At 33.2% G+C, this 23,487-nt stretch overlaps 1 protein-coding gene across 1 annotated transcript; it reads left to right on the top strand.

The window, feature by feature from the left end:
- The first annotated feature begins 1,855 nt into the window (after positions 1-1,855).
- On the top strand, positions 1,856-22,100 carry LOC134719344 (uncharacterized). Its single transcript, XM_063582354.1, has 2 exons — positions 1,856-1,985; positions 21,082-22,100. Exons 1-2 carry the CDS (start codon positions 1,856-1,858, stop codon positions 22,098-22,100), a joined length of 1,149 nt encoding a protein of 382 aa, XP_063438424.1.
- The last annotated feature ends 1,387 nt before the right edge of the window (positions 22,101-23,487 follow it).

Below are 23,487 nucleotides of genomic sequence, written 5' to 3'. Positions count from 1 at the left end.
TTGTTTTATTGCAGCGTTGACCTCTGTTTTAGTTATATCTCCTGTCTTGATATTCAGGACCTGTCTCCCTTCAATGGTAAGTGGGTCTGTTGGAGAGGGTCTGTTCAGCACTTCTTCAAAATGATCTTTCCATCGTTTCAATTGATCTTCAATTTTTGTTATCACATTGCCATTTTTATCTTTGACTGTAGCACTTTAGTTGGATCTTCTTCCACTTATTTGTTTTAATGTGTTGTAGAGAGATTTTATGTCTCCTTTGCTACATGCAATTTCTGCTTCTTGTGCTAGTTATTCAACAAAGTCTCTTTTATCCTGTTTACAGTTCTTCTTCACTTCTTTGTCTTTCTCTCTATAAAGGTCTTGTGTTTGTCTTTTGTGTTGTCTTGTGATGGCAGTTAAGACTTTTTCTTTGGCTTTTCACCATTCTTAAACCTTAACCGATGTATTATCTGACATCCAGTTTTTGCGTTTATACTGCATGTATCCTAATGTTTCCTGGCATGTTTCTAATATTACATTCTTTGTCTGCTCCCATGTGTTGGTTATATCATTCTCCTCTATATCCAGGTAACTTATAGCTGAGAATCTATTTTGGAGAGATATTTGAAATTCTTCTCTTGTGTTTAGTAGTTTCAGCTTCCCAACGTTGAACTTTCTTCTTTTGACAACTGATTTGTTTTGGGCTAAAAGTTTTATCCTTATTTACCCTATAACTAGGTGATGGTCTGATGCTGCATCGGCTCCTCTTTTTACCCCTACATCTTGCAGTGAAAACCTCCATCTTTGAGAAATAGATATGTGGTCTATTTGGTTTTCTGCATTTCCTGCTGGTAACACCCAGGTTACCTTATGGCAATTCTTGTGTTTGAAAAGTGTTCCTCCTATGACAAGGTTGTTGGTGGCACAGAAGTCTGCAAACAGTTCACCATTTTCATTCATATTTCCTATCCCATGAGGACAAATTTCTCTCGCCCATCCCTTTCATTCTGATCCTACCTCAGCATTTAGGTCACCCATGAGTACTAATAGGTCTCTTTTTGGCACTTTTTCTATATTTGTTTGTAATGAGAAGTCTCCTTTTTCACAGTCGTCTGCGCCATTGGTTGGGGCGTATACTTGTATCAGGGTGTTTCAACGTGAGTTAAAGCTAGCTGTGATAATTCTTGGTGAGATGGGATTCCATTCCAGCAAAGCCGATTTAGATCTTTTTGATATTAGAAATCCAACTCCCTTTTCATATGGGTCATTTTGATTAATTTTTCCGGAATAAATTATTGTGTGACCTGTATTTAAATTTGTCATACCTGATGTGTGCCATCTTACTTCACTTAGTCCTAGAATTTCGATCTTGTATCTATCCATCTAGTTTGCTACTTGTGCACATTTACCACTTTGATACAGTGTTCTTACATTCCATGTGCCTATTCAGGTGGTGAGTTTGTTTGAAAACAGTTCCATCGGTCTTCACGTCATCTTCTGTTTTCGGTTAAAAACATGTTGTTCCTCCAGTCTGTGACGAGAAAGAGTAGTGGTTATTGTAGTCGTTTCTGTAATCGATATTTTTTTCCAAGGCAGGGTGGTTAACCCTACGCTTAACCCCCTGTGCCCGGAGGACCGGCAGCTTTTCGGTAGGGGTTTCCATTCCTTCCATTGCCGTTGCTAACAAGTTCCATCTACCCGGATTTTCTGTCTGGATTTACTCCCATATGCTTTGATTCAATAATCCAATCACAAGGCAGTTATACTATTTGACCCAAAGCTGGGGCAAGGCTGATGAGTGTTAGGGCGTTTCCACACGCCGGTTGGCCTACACACTGCATCTCTGGGGCCCTTGCTGTTCCGAGATCTTCCACAGATGACGCCTAAGATAATGAAACCTAGTTACCGTGTGCTGTTGCAGGGAGGCACTGTAGAAGTCTTGGATAGTGTAGAGACTTTGTACTGGCAGGAAAGATTTGCACACTCGACTTTCTTTTCACCCACAAGTGAGTTAGCCAGCGGCAGTGATTGAGTATAAACCACAGCACTAGACGCATACAAAACCCCTGTGGTAGAACCACCAGCACACAGAGAAATATATAAACAAGTAACAAATCTTTAATATCTATGCCAACGCCCAAAAAACGCATGCGGAAGAATATCTCAAGAACGTTTGCATTCTCCCTATCACCCATGCTCTCTCTCAAAGAGTGTCCACCATGCACTTGCACTGCACTATGCTTAGTATAGTAGAATAGAAGGATATACAAATGGATGAAAATGTTATATACATGATCATAACTATGATACACAAATATTAATTAAATATATAACAACAAACCAGAGTATACTGATTTGTATCACTACAATATAATACTAATTACGATGAGGTTGAATTCCCGGTCATGTATTTCCCGAACTTGTCTCCAACACAAATATATCTGGTTTTCAACCTCGCTTTCAGGTATAGAGATGTGATTTTGTTTAACATGCAGTCATCCGATGTTCAGCACTTCAGTACTTTAATTATATAACAGAAAAGAACAAATACAATCCTTTAGTATATTTTTTTTAAATTCAAGTGTCACTATTGATCCTTCTTTACTTATAAGATCACCGCTGATATGACTCCTTCCTATAGACCCCTTCATATAGACACCATAGAAAGTGTCTCTATTTATAAAATTGAGAATGGAAATTGGGAATGTGTCAAAGAGACAACAACCCGACCAAAATAAAAAAAACACAACAGCGGAAGGTCACCAACAGGTCTTCAATGTAGCGAGAAATTCCCGCACCCGGAGGCGTCCTTCAGCTGGCCCCTAAACACATATATACTAGTTCAGTGATAATGAACGCCATACTAATTTCCAAATTGTACACAAGAAACTAAAATTTAAATAATACAAGACTAACAAAGGCCAGAGGCTCCTGACTTGGGACAGGCGCAAAAATGCGGTGGGGTTAAACATGTTTGTGAGATCTTAACCCTCCCCCTATACCTCTAACCAGTGTAGAAAAGTAAAAGCATAACAATACGCACATTAAAATTCAGTTCAAGAGAAGTCCGAGTCTGATGTCAGAAGATGTAACCAAAGAAAATAAACAAAATGACAATAATACATAAATAACAACAGACTACTAGCAGTTAACTGACATGCCAGCTCCAGACTTCAATTAAACTGACTGAAAGATTATGATTTCATCATATGAACATCAGGCACAATCCTTCCCGTAAGGGGTTTAGTATCATACCATCATACCATATATGAGAAGAACATAACCCGCGTCATGCCAACAACTGTTTTTAGAATAAATGTGTTTAGTTCTGACGCAAAGACCTTATCAGTGACTCAATATAAACGCCAAAATATGCAATATTTAATGACTTGACAACAGTATCGTAATTATATCCCTTCTTAATAAGTCTATTCAAAGGTTTTGTAAGTTTATGAGGTGAATACTGACACCTTTGTGCTTTATAAAGAATATTTCCATAAAAAATTGGATGTGAAATACCTGAACGTATAAAAAGTCTGCATGTTGAGCTATATTTACGAATGATATCTTTATACCGATGATAAAATTTAGTAAATGTTTTGACTAGTTTTTGATATCGAAAACCCTGGTGTTATAATTTTTCAGTAATACATAAATTTCTCTCGTTAAACATTGTTACATACACGAGCGAATCGTACAAGTTGAGATATATAAACACCATAAGATGGTGACAAGGGAACGTCACCATCTAAAAACGGATAATTAACGATAGGAAATGAAAAATCATCCCTTTTATCATAAATTTTAGTATTCAGCTTTCCGTTAGTGATATAGATCCTTTCTTTACATATAATATCACCTGCTGATATGACCCCTTCCTATATACACCATATAAAGTGTCTCTATTGTTCTTTTTTTAACCTAAAACATCACCTGCTGATATGACCCCTTCATATAGACATCATAGAAAGTGTCCCTATTGATCCTTTCTTTGTTTATAACATCACCTGCTGATATGACCCCTTCATAAAGACACCATAGAAAGTGTCTCAATTTATCCTTTCTTTGCTTCTAACATCACCTGCTGAAATGACTCCTTCATATAGACATCATATCAAGTGTCTCTATTGATCCTTTCTTTGCTTATAACATCACCTGCTGATATGACCCCTTCCTGTATACACCATAGAAAGTGTATCTATTGATCCTTTCGTTACTTATAACATCACCTGTTGATATGACCCCTTCCTATAGACACCATATAAAGTGTCTCTATTGATCCTTTCTTTACTTATAGTATCACCTGCCGATATGACCCCTTCCTATAGACATCATAGAAAGTGTCCCTATTGATCCTTTCTTTGTTTATAGCATCACCTGCTGATACGACCCTTTCTATATACACCATAGAAAGTGTCTCAATTGATCCTTTTTTTTACTTATAACATCACCTGCTGATATGACCCCTTTATAAAGACTTCTTCTGCTAGTGTTGTAGCGATATACAATACATTAATACTAGTGTTGTGGGGGTATACAATACAATAATACAATAATCATTTATTAACGTTTCGCCATCAATAATATAGTATACACAATTCACATTATAAAAGAAAACCTTTAAATAATTACTGCCATTCTAGTAAGAATTATGAGAGACGGATTAAAAAGGAATTATAGTATTTACGAATTTCCAAAAAGCTATTATAAAACAAATGTTAAATATAGAAACATATTTACATCAATTTTACTATAAAAAAAACCGTCTTCTAGGATCTAAAATAAGTTTGCAGATTTTGACACATTTTTGTATCGCTTAATATTTTCACACGCTTAAATAAATAAAAGTTTCCAGGAATTCAACAATATACTAAAATGTTCGTTTTCAAAGTTAAAAACCTTATACAGTTCTTCTCTAAGATCGTCGTACAACGGGCATACAGTCAATACATGCTCCTTCGTTTCGGTAATATCGTCACAAACAAAACAAGTTCTTTTATCTATTGGAAGACTCTCGTAACGTCCTGTCTCCACCCGTATTGGGACAACACCGCAGCAAAATTGAGAGTCAGTTAATGTTTAATAATTGAATAAATGAGTAATTACTAGTTAAAAAAGCTGATCTTGGAACACAAGACAAAAAGATTAAGCAAATTAACAAGGTTCCTCTATATGTCTATAAAATATATATGTGAATACAATGCATAATGATTGTATATATTGATACAAATTATAAAATACATTTACACCATGATTAAATTGAAAGTGCACAGATACCCTATATATATCATGATAATCATGTTCACTGTGAACGAAGTCAAATTTTAGACTGACTATTCTCCCCCTTTTTACATTTTGTAAATCACACAAATCATCGTTTTGCTTTCATTATAAAATCAAAGATAAAATTATATTAATTGTGTGGCAAACTTCTTTTCGTGGCGTCCAAACAATAAAATGTTAAGAAAAACATAACCCATTTCCTCCTTTTAGTTTAAATATAAAAAAAGACAAAACTCTTAAAAGTAAATTCAAATTTGACAAGCCATTTACATCATACTTTCCTGCAATCTTACATAACTAATGCTAGCTGTTATTCAACTTAATCAATAAAGTAACATGGCATCGATTTTTTAATTTACGATCCGTAAGTGTACAAAGGGAAGCAACTTTAGTTGTTCTACGTAGGGGTAAAATTTGCAGGTTAAAGGTGCAAAATCAGCAGGTGTCATATCAGCAGATGAGGGATCTAGACTCGTATCGTAATGCCGGTAAATTCGTAATTCTCCTTAGACAAGGAGTGCAACTGGCTGTGTAAACTCAAATTACCCATTTCAGTGCGTGGCTTCACTTGACAGCTTTGGCGTCAAACACAGGCACTGTTGATTAACATTCCTTACCTTTGCTTTATGTCGTTAATAATTGTATTTAACAGTTGTTTTAAAATAATAATTCGAGTTATTTCACCTTTCACAATATACTCCTTCACCTTATTTTTATTTTATTTCAAAAAGATTAAATCTTGTATAAATTGAATGCAAAAACATATCAGAACAAGAATGTGTCCCCAGTACACGAATGCCCCTACGCACTATCATTTTCACTTTTCATTGGACTGTGAAAATAGGGTCAAATATCTAATTTGGCATTAAACTTAGGAAGATCTTAATCATGCTAATAGGCTATAATAAAGTTTCAAATTGATTGCAATTCATCGTCATCGAAAACTACCTCGACTAAACTTTAAACCAAAACTTAAACTTGAAGCGGGACGGACGAACGGATAGACAAACGGACGGACGAAAAAACAGACGGACGAAAATCATGAACAGACCAGAAATCATAAAACCATAAATCGGGCATACTAATAATTTCACTATTTTTTTTTACCTTAGAACAATTATCAAATAAAAATATTTGAAAATTACTTTTTTCATCTATAATACATCCTTTACTTATTTAACTTTATGCTTTTTATTATAATCTGATAGTATACTGCATAGCAAGTCAAGGTCCGTAAAAACTTCCGCTTGTTGAACATTGGAAACGGACCGTGTATGGACTGTATAACCAGACACGGCCGATTAGAACTTCAAGTAGAAGTAAAACAATTTACCGACCGTGCATCAGTTGTATAGGCAGTTTAGATCGTCAAAACATCCATCATAGACATATAATAGTGTCTCTCCTTCAATATTATTAGTTACATGTACATGGTGTGTTAGTGACATAATACGATATATATGGAGTGAGAGCGAAGATTCCAAGCTGCATACACAATGTACTTCGGTCGACGCTTTAAACCACAATGAAGGTGCAAACATGCATTCAATTTATATATGACGATATCCATAGCCTTTGCAGCAGAAGATCGAGACCCCTCCCCTCAGCAGGAGAACTTCGTGTCGGACCGGAATTTAGGGTTGTCGATCGGATTAAAGATACGCTCTCGGGGCATTTGTAATTAGATAAAACATGACAGTATAAAGTAACGAAGAATACATGTAACCCTGAAAAAAGCATATCGGTTTTACTCAAACCAGGTTGCAGAGTCTTATTCAGACATTGAGTTGTAATAAACCCGTAAGCCCTTACATGCAATAACTTAATATAAATAAACAAAGACGAGTTAATGTATACAAAAATGTTGATTATGTATTATACAGACCTTGGAATTATACGATCGAGCGACCATAATAATAAATTATCTAGTTTATATACTAATTACAGGTTAAGAAAATAACAATTTTTAAAGCGTACTTCGATAAAAATTTGCATATAACGGTGCACTCTAAAATACTCTTATCTGATTGATCCCGAGAAGCAAAGAAAATATTTTAATCATCATAATCCTTTCTGGTTAACCAATAAAGCTCAACTACACTTTTTAGTTTACCCTGGGTACAAACATGTTTCAAATAAAAAACGACAAAAATAAATTGAAAAAGAAACACTCCATCTTTCACGTAACTTTGAATATAGAAAAAAAGATTTTGCCACAATATCATTATTTAACACTCTCGTGCTTTAAATTTTAAAAGTTAACTGTCTCGAGTGGAGAAATATCACACTTGTTGCAGTTGTGGAATATTTCTCAAATCGACGTTCAATAGTTTAATACTCGAATCGACGTCCCATGTGACGGCATGTATTTACAAAACTACGCCCGATTGATTGTAGTCGTCTTTTATCGATGTCTAATTTACATAATAAACCGTGGTTTAAACTTATACATGTTCTTGTTGTGTAGGGTTCAAACATAACTCGAAACAAGTATCATGCATATTTAAATTTATCTTGATCAAAAGTTATTCGAATTGATCTACATGTACATAGAAGTGTGTCATTCATATTCATGTTAACAAATTACAAGCATGTAAGTGTATGTCTCGGAGAAAGCAACCTTACGACAACAAAAACGACATCTACATGCCATTATTCAATATTCAACAATAGACAAAATAAAGAAGTACAGACAGTTGTGTTGAGAGTATTCTAATCAGACTCTGTCAGATATGTTTCAACCGATTTCGGAGTTGTACAACTTAGATGAAACATATACGCAAGAAATTGGAATCGTATCTTATATGGTTTACTGTTAAACAACTGTTCAGATAATGTGCTCAAACATGTTTAACTCGACATATTGGGCCTGTAATGCATTAATTTGCAATAGAAAAAAGTAAAATCACAAAAATACTGAACTCAGAGAAACATCAATTTGGAAAGTCCATAATCACATGGCAAAATCAAAAAACAAAACGCATAAAAAACGAATGGACAAGAACTGTCATATTCCTGACTTGGTACAGGCATTTTCAAATGTAGAAAATGGTGGATTAAACCTGGTTCTATAGCGCTAACCCTCTCACTTTAATAACAGTCTCATCAAATTCCGCTACATTTACATGATGCGTTAAATAAACAGTCACAATTAATAAAATAGTCAAAATATGGGTACATCAGTCATCATCGTATAACAATTTTAAAAGGAAATATAGTTTATTTCTCTCATATTTGTTTTTCTTTTTTTGATATAAAAATAATGCAGTCATTTTTCTGATTTGAAGTGTTTACGTTATTCATGTCATAAACTCGTCATATTTACCAGGACTTAAATTTCTATATACGCCAGACGCGTGTTTCGTCTATAAAAGAATTATCAGTGACGCTCAAATTCAAAAAAAGTTAAGAAGGCCAAACGAAGTACGAAGTACGAGGTTGAAGAGCATTACCACATATCACTATTTTTATGAAAAAATCGCAACTTGCTTACATATTTAAATCTAGTATGTTATAATTTTTTTTTAAATTTGGACGTCGATTTGAGAAACGTGATTTTAACATGATAATCACGTGATATTCACGTTGTCCACACAACGTGAGTAGAACGTAAAACGAGCAGAAACGTAATATTCACGTTATGAGCACAAACGTGACAAAACGTTGGTCACACGTGATATTCACGTTATGTATAATGCTACATGATATCAACGTGATAATACAACGTGATATTCACGTTAAATATATACCACGTGATATAAACGTGATAATACAACATTACATTTATGTGAAGCAGCGATTTGAAAAAAATGAAATATTGTCTTTGTTGTTCTTATTGACATATCATTTTTTTGCTTGGTCATCTCTATTTGAAGGTGCTACACACGTGGGAAAAACGTTATTCTCACGTGATGAGCACAAACGTGAAACACACGTTGGAAAAAATTGCCTGTGTAGAGACTGGACGTCAATTTGAGTTTTACATATATGAATATCATTTATGTTAGTTTTCCTCTCATTTGCATTAAATAGTAAAAATAATGTAGTTTATATATTTTTTTGTTCAAAACATTTAACACAAGACTGACACTACATACCGGTTTAGTTATTTGTTTTAAACGTCAAATATTGTCGCCATCTTTGATACAACATTATGTATGAGTCAGACCCAACTAAAGTGACAAATATGTGATTTAATTACACCTTATGTAAGAATCCTGAGCTTTGATTGGTTGAAAGCCAGTGCATTTTTCACCAATTTATTGTAATAAAATTGATATCGTTCTTTTTTTTAACGTCGCCGGGGTATTTGCTAAAAGGATATGCCCTTTTTACCCTCTCTGCCGTGGTATTTGCTAAACAATACTCTATCTCGACTTGCACATTGACATTCGGTGTAATTAAACAGATATTTCATGTTCTTGAGGGTATTTGCAAAAAATACCAGTCTTGAAAATGAATTTCACTCGCCTCGTCATATCAATTGTATATTTCATAACCAGAGAGAATTATAATTTCTGATTCGATCGCTCATTTGAAAACTAAATTGTGGCTACCGTGACTTTCTTAAATGGCGTGATCAACAACAGGGAGACACGAAGGAAAGATAACAAAACATCTCTTAACAGTCGCATATTTTCTTAAATACTTTATCTTGAAATCAATTGAATCTAACACTACTTTAAAAAGAACCTGCAATTTTAAACTATGACAGACATCAAATCTGTTAAAACTATTGAAAGTGTATAAAATGTCTAGGTTAAGTTCCTCATACTTTTTTTTTGGTTTTCAGTTTTAAACGTTTTGGATTTAATGATTCTTTTATAAGTTGGGTTAAGACTTTAAATAACGATATTCAAACATGAGATATGAATATTGGTTGGATGTCTGATGTCTTTAACACCATGGCTCTCGATCATAAAACTTTACTCAGTACTCCGCATACCAAATAAGTGCTCGAAACACAAAATATGTCTGAGTACAAAAACCGTGCTTGAAAGTTTTATAAACCGCAACGCCTGGGGTATACGGCAGGTATGAACTTTATCTGCATTATTATTTGCTTTATCTGTGGAAATTATGGCTCCAAGATTAAGACGCAATACTGATTGTAAAGGTATAAGAATCAAATTAGCTTGCAAATGTCATAGTATAAAAATTTCGCAACTAGCAGATAATACTACTTTATGTTGTTGTTAATATGACGTTCAAGAAGCTATGAACGAATTTGAAATATGTGGTTCAGGATTGAAATTAAAAAGAAATAAAACAGAGGGGTTATGGGTGGAAAAACTTAAATCTGAAGTAATGGACCAGTTGAAACTCTTAGCATATACTCTGGGCATGGTTGGGAGGAATGTGATCAATTAAATTGGAAACATAAAATATGAATACATTGATTTGTTCTTGGCAACAAAGAAAAACTTACTATTTTTGGGAAAAAGTATAATCAAAACACTAATTGTGGCCATTTTTACTTTTGTGGGATCGATCTGTCTGTATAGTGCCAGAGAAATAGAAAAAAGAAATAGAAAAAAGTTGTTTTAAATTTGTTTTGGATAATAAACCAGATAAAGTAAAAAAGAAATTCAATTATTGGTCAATTTGAAAAGGGGGGATTAGATAAGTGATAGATAAAAGGAGTTATTTCACTGCTATAAAAGCTTTTTGGGTTTAATGATTGTGAAAAAGGTTGGACAATTATACCTCTTTAATTTAAATCTGTTACGGGATAAATAAAGGCAACAGTAGTATACCGCTGTGCAAAACTCGTAAATCTATAGACAAAAAACAAAATTGGGATAACAAACTAAAACTGAGTGAAATGCATTAAATATAAGAGGAGAAAAAAGACACAACATTAAAATGTAACACACACAGAAACGAACTAAGCATTAGACAAAATTCGATGAGAATAACATCAAAACCAAAAAGAAGAATATTTTGACTTAAACTATTTTTTAACAATTGTGGGCTTTTCAATTTATAAAGCCTACTACATATCTGACCAAAAGACAAAAAATGTCAATGTTTACTCAATTTTTCGCAATGATTTCAATGGAAGAGTATGTTTGAAAATTAAAAGTAATGTTTTAGCAACTATAAGAAAACATATATCGTGATTAAGTGATATTATCTAATATATATATATATATATGATGTAAAAAATGTAATATGTATTTTGCAACTAATCACTACCCTGAGTGATAAGTGGATTGTAACAGGGAACATCAGGAGGAGCTTGGACTCCTGAATGATATTGTAACAAGCCAATATTTGAAATAAATATTTATTTATGTTGTTAAAAAAAACCCAAAAAAACCCATCAAAACCAAATACATGAATTTTGGATAGAAAAGTACCGAGAATGAATAATTTAATGAGCTCTTAACGGAGTTTAGAGTTGATATCACCTTGTTTTTTAACACCTCTGAACATGTCCTGTAATAAAGCCTTAGGATATTCTTCAATTGGTGATGGATGTTCTGGATCCATTAACAAATTTATGATGGAATTTACTTAGAAAATTTCGACTCTTCAGATTGTCGCTGTCGTGCTGAATGATAATATGGGCAATACAATACCGTCGAAATTAACCATCAACTCAAAATAAAGTACATAACCCCTAGTGTATCTTATAGACAATCATTTTAGTGTCCCGGCATATCAAGCCGCTTCCGTCCGACTGGTGGAGTTATCGTTACGATGGTACAGCGACCATTGCGATCTTACATCGGCCTTACTGCGTTCTAACTACGCTTCTTCTTCTACCTTTATAAGACCACACCACGAATTTGTTTAACATGTTCAAAGTTGGCCACGCTCATCATAGTCATGACGGCAACGACCGTACTACAACCTTACTGCGATCTGCACGATCGAACTACGATTGTAATCATTTTCATTTTTGTTTACAGATAGTAGTGCGATCGTGGCCTGCTATACTGAGGTATTAGTTTACTGTTTTTTGGGTGGTTTTTGTTGGCGTATTATTCTTGATCCACATGTACTTCCATTTTGTTATACCAATGAACTATTGATCTAAAAATCTATCTTTAAATGAATTCATCGGATACAATTTTTGCAATAAAATTTGTTTTATTTTATAGTACTGTAAAACGGAATTTTGGCACTTCTATGTAAAAGAATGAAGTAAACATTTTATTATAAATATCCTTATTAATTATAGCTTGCTGTTCTGTTGAACAAATGCTCTTAATGGAAGGCTATACTTTGACTGTTAATAGTTTACTTTTTCCTAATTGTGACTTGGATTGAGAGATTGATTAAGAGTTGACTCAGTGGCACTCATACCACATCTTCGAATAAATAACCAGGAAAATATTTCTTTTAATCAAACTCAGCAATTATTGAAGAAACGTTTGCTATATCAAATAGAAACACATTTCAATCATTTATAACAGCAATATGATTTTTTTTTTCAGTTGATATGCTTTATGTTTGTAATCTTTCATTTAAACAAACGACAGAAACATGCTGAATAACTTGTCATACATTACTTCTCATTTAACTTACTTTGGAGTACAACCACATAATAGTTTATTACTATTAAACACATATCCGAAGATTTATTTATGCTACTTACTCAACATAAGCATTATTAGCGACAATCACACAATTTATGTATTACATTTTTACGTAGGGAAAGACACCACTAGATTTACTCGAAGATAAATGCAAAACAGACGACTGGTATATCACAAATGACAAGGTAGGATGTACATGTGTGATAAAGTAAAATGTTATCCCAATGAAAATTCAGTTGTATGCAAAATGTACAAAAAGCTATTGCACTCCAAATATATTAGAGTTTAAAGACATTCATTTTATTCAATATTTATAAAAAGTAGTCATAAACGTTAAAGTTTTCTTGTGAATATAAATTTGGGTCAATATTTTATTTTATGTTCTAATTGTTAAAATTTCAGAACCTGATTTTGCAATTTTGCTTTGCAATTAGAATTATTTAGTACTAAGATATTGGAATGAAGGGTATATGGGTCTGCAAAAAAAAAAGGACGAGTATCTTAGAGTTGTTATGTCAAAAGATGCCTTTTTTTTTTAATAATAACATCAACAACAAATATATTTATTATTTAATTACATAAAATTGAGAATGGAAATAGGGAATGTGTCAAACAGACAACAACCCGACATTAGAAAAAAATCAACAACAGAAGGTCACAAACAGTTCTTCAATGAAACGAGAAATCCCGGCACCCGGAGGCGTCCTTCAGGTGCCCCTAAACAAATATATACTAGTTCACTGATGTTTTTTTCATAAGAATCTTAATTTTTGATTGGCTGACATTACTGTATAATATAATGCATTCTAAGTGAGAAAAATAATGTATACAGCAAAAAGTCAAATTGAAGGCCAATACCAGATTATTTTTTTTTTGGTTTCAAAACGCATGTGAATTGTCTGTGTAATATGAATAACACAATACTGCACCAACAGGTAATTTAGAACCATTACAAATTGTAATTGATTATTGACAAACACATGTTTACAATTTGCAAAAAATGCAATTAAAATCAAACAGATTATTCATGCAATTTGCATTTTTCTTGTTTGTTTCAATCCAAGTAGAGTTTACAAGTATGGCATATTCGTTATTACACTTGTATAACATTGGCAATTTCTTTATTGAATCAAATAAAAAAAAAAGTCTTAATATCTGTTCTTAAATTACACATTAGGAATGGAGACATTGCTTTATTACTGTTCTAAATGTTCAGGCGTTTTAAACTTAAATTATAGCGATCCCAACATGGTAAAGGCGAACGATTTAATTGCAATTTCACAAGATCATCGGTCACCTCCAGTAATTAATTACCGAATGTGTTTTGTATGTGTCTCAGCTAACAAGTGACATGCTTTTGTATTAGTACATCTTAAGATACAATGATCGTCGTGTGATTTACTTGTTTTGTTCGATTAATCATTGTGACATTTTTACTGGATCAAAACTCGACTGATCTGTGATTATTAAAGCATAGCAAGATATTTCTTTTTCTATACGCCTGGTGTCTATTTTTTACTGTTGAGTTGATGCTTCTCCCTATAAAACCAGGTTCAATCCACCATGTTCTACATTTGAAAATGCCTGAACCAAGTCAGGAATATGACAGTACATGTCCATTCGTTTTTGATGCATTTTGTTATTTGATTTTGTTATGTTATTATGGACTTTATTGTATATTATGATTGCATTGGTGAAACTTAAGCATTTTTTAAGAAATGATGCATGCAAAATAAGTACACAAAATCTAGCAATTCAAAAATTACAGAAAAAAAACAAAAACACCTTTTTATTTTCTGCATACAAACCAAGGATATTGAGCTTTATATACTCCCGCTTAACAATTAGTGGGGAAAAACTGTTTAACCTCTGTCTGTCTGTCCATTCAACTATCAGCCCATCCGTCATTCTGTCAGTCCTTCCCATGAATATTTATCGTCGCATTGTTTGAAGGAACTGTATAACACGCATTTCTGAAATTTGATTTCAGTTATACCATGGATGCGTTTTCAGATTCTTCACATAACAACTTCCTGTTTACCTGATAGTTTTAGCGGAGCTGGGGTTTTGATATTTTCTGTACTCTGTTTTCTTTTTTATAAACAGTAGATAGTATATGACTGATTATTATGTGAGATACAGATCTTAACATAAAACGAATGAAATTGTGAACGGCTGAATGTAGTTATAGTAAGCAAACAAGTCCCTTTTATAAATGTTACCTACCAAATTAGACTATTTACCGGAATTGTTATCATATAAGCAGCACGACGGGTGCCACATGTGGAGCAGGATCTGCTCACTCTTCCGGAGCACCTGAGATCATCTTGTTTTTGGTGGGGTTGTTTATTCTTTTTAGTTTTCTATTTTATGTCATGTATACTATTGTTTGTCTATTTTTGTATCTTTCATTTTAAGCCATGGCGTTGTCAGTTTGTTTTTCATTTATGAGTTTGACTGTCCCTTTGGTATTTTTCGTCCCTCTTTTGTAAACCAATTAAGAATTAACGTTTACTATTTTTTTGACATTCACTGGACAAACTGAAATACGTTTGTCCTATTAAGCTTATCCGTATTATCAAATGATTATTGTCAAGATATATATAACATTTAATATATAATGCCAGGTTGGTTTGAAAAGCATTTCCTTACGTTAGTAAGCTTTGTCATTTAGTTTTTTTTATATTGTATATTATATGTTTGAAAAAAAACATGTTATTTGGTTAAAACATAATTTGAATAATAAATACATTTACAACATGAGGTTAATAATTTCTAGGTACTATAACGTGATCGAGGTGAGGTCAACACCGACACAGACGAATATAATATATATAAACTAGATTTAAATATACTTGCTTGAACATTCACTTAAACAAATTACAGAGAAATATACCCAATCGTTAAGGGGTATGATTAACTAGCTAACATATGACCTAAAGCACTGTTTGGGTTAAATTCAAACAAACTATGTACATTTGGTAAATTCCTGTATCTTATCAGGAAAATGACAGTTGTGTTCATCAAAAATCAAGTCTGAAAAAAGACGCCGGTAAGGGAATCCACGTAATTGATATCTATTAGAGAATAACATATAACATGTACAAATGAGGGAAAAAGCTTTGGCCACCAATTTGTCTTTTCTTATTATTATGACATTAAGCTTTGACGTCAATTTAAGAAACGGACGTCGAGATGGAATCGCTTAGATACACACGCATATCATTTCATATCAACAACCATAAATATATGCCTAATAATAATTAATCGGAATAAACTTTATTCTAAATGTTCATGATGTTGCTAAATTGTAGGGTACTGCAGTACATAAATACTTCCTGTAGTGTTTAGATTATCTTTCACCTTTCGTTGTCCAAACTTTTGGCCAAACTTATTCCTTGAGTCGAGTTAAATCGGAATATGTAAAATAAAATGGGGGTCACCATTTTTGTTTTCATTGTTTTTTTCATAGGAAATACTATTTATTATTCATCATTGTTCATATCATCTATTAAATTTGTGAACGCAATCGTTATGTTTTTATACACATTAACAAGTATTGAAATATTGATAAATAAAGAAGGCAAATATGAAAAATTCCATAATCTGGTTGCAGCAAAAATTAAATTAATTTCATAAATTAGAATTTATTATACATCATGTTATCATATTTGTATTCAGTTACATACATGTCATTATTACTATATATACATATTGTGCACTAACAAGTACTAACTTATCAATAAAATGCTATATTCTAACGTTAACGAGGTCGGGATAAGGTACCGGTACTTCATGTATCTCTAACAAATGTAAAATTCAAATAAAATATTATAACATTTAAAAAAAAAACAATTATTGAATATAAAATATATTTATAAATGACTGTCAAAGCTAAGATGATTTAATAAGTTTAGTTGTGAAAATAATATTCAACTAAATCTTCTTAATCAGCAAATTCCCTTTAATACAAAACTAAACATATATTGTGTCGTGGGAGTTATTTTCCATAGACGACTATTTATAATGTTTGTAAATTAAGTTTCTATGCAATTAGAAATAAGATTCCGAAAATTAAGAAAGGAATACAAGGAAACTTTAATAGTAATGATTCTAAGAAATTTATTTAATCCACCCTATTAATGAGAAGTGATATCAAGAAATGATTTTCTGCATTAAATTAAAAATAATTCAATTAGTAATTTTTGAAATAGTTTTACTAGTTTCAAGTAATTCTTTTTTTTACCTAAAAATAATCTGCATTCACATATAGAAGGAGACTTTAATTTTTACGCATCATGTCTCTTACTTGTTAAGTTGGTGATATTTTCTAAGTTATTTGTCTTCTAGCTCAAATTGTATTGTATGATTGAAATTGTTAGATTGAATCATTGATGACTGTTGGCATCCCAATGGGAACAAACTGTGCCCCTCTACTTGCTGACTTGTTTCGTTATTATTATGAGGCTGAATTCATGCAGGAACTTCTTAGGAAGAAAGATAAGAAGTTAGCAATATCATTTAAGTCTACTTTCCGCTATATATATGACGTTCTTTCACTAAACAATTCAAAATTTGGTGACTTTGTGGAACGCATCTATCCCATCGAATTGGAGATAAAGGATACAACAGATACAATCGGCTTCATATCTTGACTTACATCTAGAAATTGACAATGAGGGTCAGTTGAAGACAAAACTTTACGACAAGAGATGATTTCAGCTTTCCAATTGTGAACTTTCCATTTCAAGTAGCAACATTCCAGCAGCACCTGCATACGGGGTATATATCTCTCAATTGATACGATATTCCCGTGCTTGCATTTCCTATCATGATTTTCTTGATAGAGGGTTTCTGCTTAAAAGGAAGCTATTAAACCAAGAGTTCCAAATGGTGAAGTTAAAATCATCCCTTCGTAAATTTTACGGACGCCATCACGAGTTGGTTGACCGTTATGGAATAACTGTTTCACAAATGATATCGGATATGTTCCTTACGTCGTAACTACAATCCCCTTCCCTTTCATGAATTTGACCTACCGAATTAGACTATTTACCAGATTTTTAATCACATAAGCAACACGACGGGTGCTCCATGTGGAGCAGGATCTGCTTACCCTTCCGGAGCACCTGATATCACCCCTTCTTTTTGGTGGGGTTCGTGTTGTTTATTCTTTAGTTTTCTATGTTGTGTCATGTGTACTATTGTTTTCCTGTTTTTCTTTTAGTTTTTAGCCATGGTGTTGTCAGTTTGTTTTATATTTGTGAGTTTGACTGTCCCTTTGGTATCTGTCATTCCTCTTTTAAAGCTTTTGTTGCACGCATTTGGAAAAAAACAAATTTTCGTAACATAAATATACACTGTGACTATATATGATTTCCTGTTGTTTCCTCAGTCTCTTATCAACGAAGCTTGTTCAACTAATTATTTCAATACAAGTAGTTATACATCTATAATACTAGAATAACGAGGTCAAATTTGTCAGCCGTCATCGGGTAAAAACGACAAATCAAAGAGTTCAACTTTATATATAGCTAGTACAGGACAATGGTGTAGATTAAAAAGTACTCCACTCCATACCTTTATGTTTTACACATAATTAATATTGCCAATAATTAACAAGTTCCGGACCAAATCCGATACCGATACCAATTGAATATTCACCTGTTACCTATTATCGTATCTGTAAGTTCCGCATCTGACAGGCGCACACCAAACGGTGTATTTAGGATTTTGCTTTATAAACACTGGTCATAATCACAGGGTTGACACTACTGAATGTAACCATTGTCAAATTGTTCCCTATTGTAGGACTTAAAATCAGTAAATCTTTCCAAGATAACAATACGAATACTAAAAATCTGGCCTTAAAATAAGGCGTAAGAGGTACAGTTTTCAATTTGTTAAAACAGCGAATCAAATACTTCAACTTTATTTATAACTTATATAGGACAAAGCTGTTGATTAAAAAATACTCCATTCCAGGACCTTTTGTTTTGCAAAAAAATATAATTACCACTGATTGTTGATAGGTGCCAGGTCGACGGTTTCACACAGAAAGAGTTTGATAGAAGGGACAACTGTATATCCTATAATCGGCATGACATTATCAGATGACAATCCCCATACTTAAATAAGGCTTACGCATATTTATATACTTTAATTCAGTCACGGGTGTGTTCTAGTTGTATTTAACTTTCGTGATAGTTGTCATGCTACGACAAGACAGTCATGTTATTATGATTGACTCATTATTTGTTGTTAAAGGGTAATTCACCTTTGCATCAAGCTGCAAGTAGAGGAAAAGAGAATATGGTTAAAGCTTTGGTAGGTCTTGGAGCCAATGTGTCAGCTGTTAATATAGAGGTAATACATTAGTTTTGTTTTAATTGTAGATTTGACATGGAATTGTCTGGTTGTGTATTGATACACAATATACTAATTATTGTATTTTAACCAAGTGAATGTGTTCTTTTAAGAGTGGAAAGTATGATAATATTTAATAAAATTGAATATTAAAGGTTAAATTTCAGATAATATCAGCAATTTAGTTTTCAATAGTAACTCTTTTTACAGTTAAAACTGTACCACTTTTCCTCTGATTTTTTACAAAAATTATATCCTAGAATGGAAATTTCATATGCATTTCTATTTTTTCAAAGGTCAAAATATCGGACTCGAAAGCATAATTTCAACGTGAATATGCCTCCAACCTAGAGTTTAAACTTTCACTAAATGTCAAAATCAAAAACTCCAACATACCAGACGATTGACAACAATTGTCATGCTCATGACTTCGTACAGTATTTTCTTATGTAGAATGTATACACTGTTGTGCACTTCGACGTTTTGTAGCGATTAACGGACCCGTTCAAAGCAACGAATTTATTATCAATAGCTTATACTTAAAATCTGACTCGGTACCTTCTAAAACTGTAATACACACTGTTATGATACAACTTTTTATTGCTTAATATTACTTGTCAAATTTAGTACATGTTTACACAAAAGATACTGCTTATTTTATATAGAAGATATTAATTCATGTTCTGAAATATGTATAGCACAAATATTGTATATAGATTTAAGTTTATTTGATATATATATATATATAAACGAGTCTAAATTGAAAACTACGTTCAAACCTATGACTGCGTTTGATAAAAACCGCAATTTTTATACGTGTGCATGTCAAACAAATTTCGTTGTAGAAGGGTCTAAAAACAGCACAAACAACATTTTCCAAAAGACCAAAAGAGTGAAAAAGTATATTTAAACAAAACGCATTTGACTAACAGGTCGAACAACTGATGTTCTTTAACCCTGCTGACTGCCATTGGCGATTGCCAAATAAAATTGATCACAAGATGTTACAAAATGGATCTCAATATAAATTTAATACGTCACGATAAAAAAAAAATTGTTAACTTGTGGACAGGATGTAGAGCCACAAACGTCGGCGTCAATATTTCTTTAGTACACCATATCCGGATTTCGACAATAAATGTCTCTTCAGTGATGTTAGGGATCGAAACGGTATTTGGAAGGCCATATGAAAAGTACCCTCATTTTTAGAGAAAGTACCCTCATTTTTAGATTAACTCTTGAATTTTAAGAGTCAATATATAGGATGGACGGATCATATAATCTGGAGGGAAAATATGATACATGCCCAAACAAAAAAAATAAACGAGTCTAAATTGAAAACTACGTTCAAACCTATGACTGCGTTGGATAAAAACCGCAATTTTTATACGGTTGCATGTCAAACAAATTTCGTTGTAGAAGGGTCTAAAAACAGCACAAACAACATTTTCCAAAAGACCAAAAGAGTGAAAAAGTATATTTAAACAAAACGCATTTGACTAACAGGTCGAACAACTGATGTTCTTTAACCCTGCTGACTGCCATTGGCGATTGCCAAATAAAATTGATCACAAGATGTTACAAAATGGATCTCAATATAAATTTAATACGTCACGATAAAAAAAAAATTGTTAACTTGTGGACAGGATGTAGAGCCACAAACGTCGGCGTCAATATTTCTTTAGTACACCATATCCGGATTTCGACAATAAATGTCTCTTCAGTGATGTTAGGGATCGAAACGGTATTTGGAAGGCCATATAAAAAGTACCCTCATTTTTAGAGAAAGTACCCTCATTTTTAGATTAACTCTTGAATTTTAAGAGTCAATATATAGGATGAACGGATCATATAATCTGGAGGGAAAATATGATACATGCCCAAACAAAAAATATATATATATAAGTGCCTAAAATACATAAAACGGGCAATCCAGGTCGACCAATTGTATCAGCGAATAGTCATCCAACTGAAAAGATATCAGAATTTGTAGACCATCATCTAAGATCTCATGTGAAAGAACTACCATCATTCATTCAAGACACTACTGATTATCTAAAGAAAATGGAAAGCCTCAATCCTTTACCAAGCAATATTATACTTGCATCCATGGACGTGTCTTCTTTATATACCAACATTCCACAAGACGAAGAAATAGCAGCGTGTGAAGAGGCATGGAACACTCGTAGTGAAAAAAATCCTCCTACCGAGTGCCTTGTTACACTTCTCAAACTAGTACTGGAGAATAACAACTTCTCTTTCAATGAAAAACACTATCTCCAGATAGACGGTACTAGTATGGGTACGAAAATGGCCCCGTCATATGCAAACATATTTATGGGCCAACTTGAAAAACGCCTCTTGGCTAGTGCTCCATATCAGCCCTTATCATGGTTCCGATTCATTGACGATATTGATTTCAAATGGACAGATTCACAAGAACATCTTAATAAATTTCTAGGACACTGTAACTCTTTCCACCATTCAATAAAATTTACATATGAATCCTCTATGGAGAAAATTAACTTCCTCGATACTACGAGTTACATCAAGAACGGAACCATTATAACGGACCTTCATACCAAACAAACGGACAAACATCAATTCCTTTCTCCAAAAAGTTGCCATCCTAAACACTGCTCCCGTGGTATCCCATTCAGCCAGGCATTACGAATCAAGAGAATATGCTCTAATGAAAATACGAAAGATGCTAGACTTGGACAACTTCGTAAACATCTAGTTGTTCGAGGATACAATAACAACATCATTGATAGCGCTTTCGAAAGAGCAAACATAACTAGTCGCCAAGAACTTCTTGAGTACAAAGATAAGAATAAAGCAGCTAACAGAACACCCCTTTACTCACTTACCATCCCGATTTTAAAAATGTGTCATCCATTGTTCAGAAGCATTGGAAAATTATAGAAAATGATTTAAATCTAAAAAAAGTATTTTCATCACCACCAGTCATGGCCTTCAGAAGACCTAAAAACATCCGTGACAAATTAGTGACTTCTCTATTAGCAAAGCAGTCTACTCCATCGCCCGGTTGCGACAAATAATGTGGTCGAAGGAATTGTTTGTGTTGTAAAGCTGCCAATACAAGCAGTTCTTTCATCAGCTCCGTTACTAAACAAAAGTATACCATCTACTCAAATTCCAACTGTAAAACGGAGAACTCAATTTATATATTAACATGTGACACTTGTGGCATTCAGTATGTGGGAGAAACAATGGATAAATTTAATATTCGGCTTAATAACCATCGTTCATCGTACAAAACCAACAAAAACTGCCCTCTCACAAGACATCTTCGTTCAACGAAACATCCGTTTGAAAATGTCACTTTCCAAATTATAGAAGTCAACACCGAGTGGGACACCACGGCGAGAAGGAGAAGAGAAAACCTTTGGATCCACCAACTTCACACATTAGAACCTGATGGTCTTAACGAAAAAGACGAGAAAAGATACAGGAAAGATAAAGAATAATTTAAAAAAAAAGCATCGTCCTTTTTATCCCGTAATATCGGCCAATGGACGTTGCTAATTTCAACTTCCTATTATGTATTTTTAAGGCAGCTAAATCCAAGAGCAACATATACTTGGAGCTGCCAATTTTTTTTTTATTTTTAAGGCAGCTCAATCCAAATTCAACATAGACATTGAGCTGCAAAATTTTCTTATTTTCAAGGCAGCTAAGTTCAACATATACATTGAGCTGCAAAAGTTTCTTATCATCTACATCCGATTTCACCTGGATAGATGCACGCTTGATAAAGCTAGTTGGTCTAGCGAAATATTGCGTTTATTTTCATCATTTTGTAAATATTTTAAACATTCTTATATTTACATACTAAATAGTGTGTTAAAATTACATTGTTAGGCAATCTATATATGGGTTCGAATCCCGGCGAGGGAAGAACCAAAAATTTGCGAAAGCCAATTTACAGATCTAACATTGTTAGGTTGATGTTTAGACGAGTTATATATATATATATATAAGCATGGGTTCGAATCCCGGCGAGGGAAGAACCTAAAATTTGCGAAAGCAAATTTACAGATCTAACATTGTTGAGTTGATGTTTAGACGAGTTGTATATATATATATATATTTGCTAGACCAACTTACGGGAAGGATTGTGCCTGATGTTCATATGATGAAATCATAATCTTTCAGTCAGTTTAATTGAAGTCTGGAGCTGGCATGTCAGTTAACTGCTAGTAGTCTGTTGTTATTTATGTATTATTGTCATTTTGTTTATTTTCTTTGGTTACATCTTCTGACATCAGACTCGGACTTCTCTTGAACT

This window comes from Mytilus trossulus, chromosome 5 (assembly GCF_036588685.1).
Source record: "Mytilus trossulus isolate FHL-02 chromosome 5, PNRI_Mtr1.1.1.hap1, whole genome shotgun sequence".
Taxonomy (NCBI): Eukaryota; Metazoa; Mollusca; class Bivalvia; order Mytilida; family Mytilidae; genus Mytilus; species Mytilus trossulus.
Note: the sequence above shows the minus strand (reverse complement) of the source record. Positions and strands in the feature narration are given on the sequence as shown.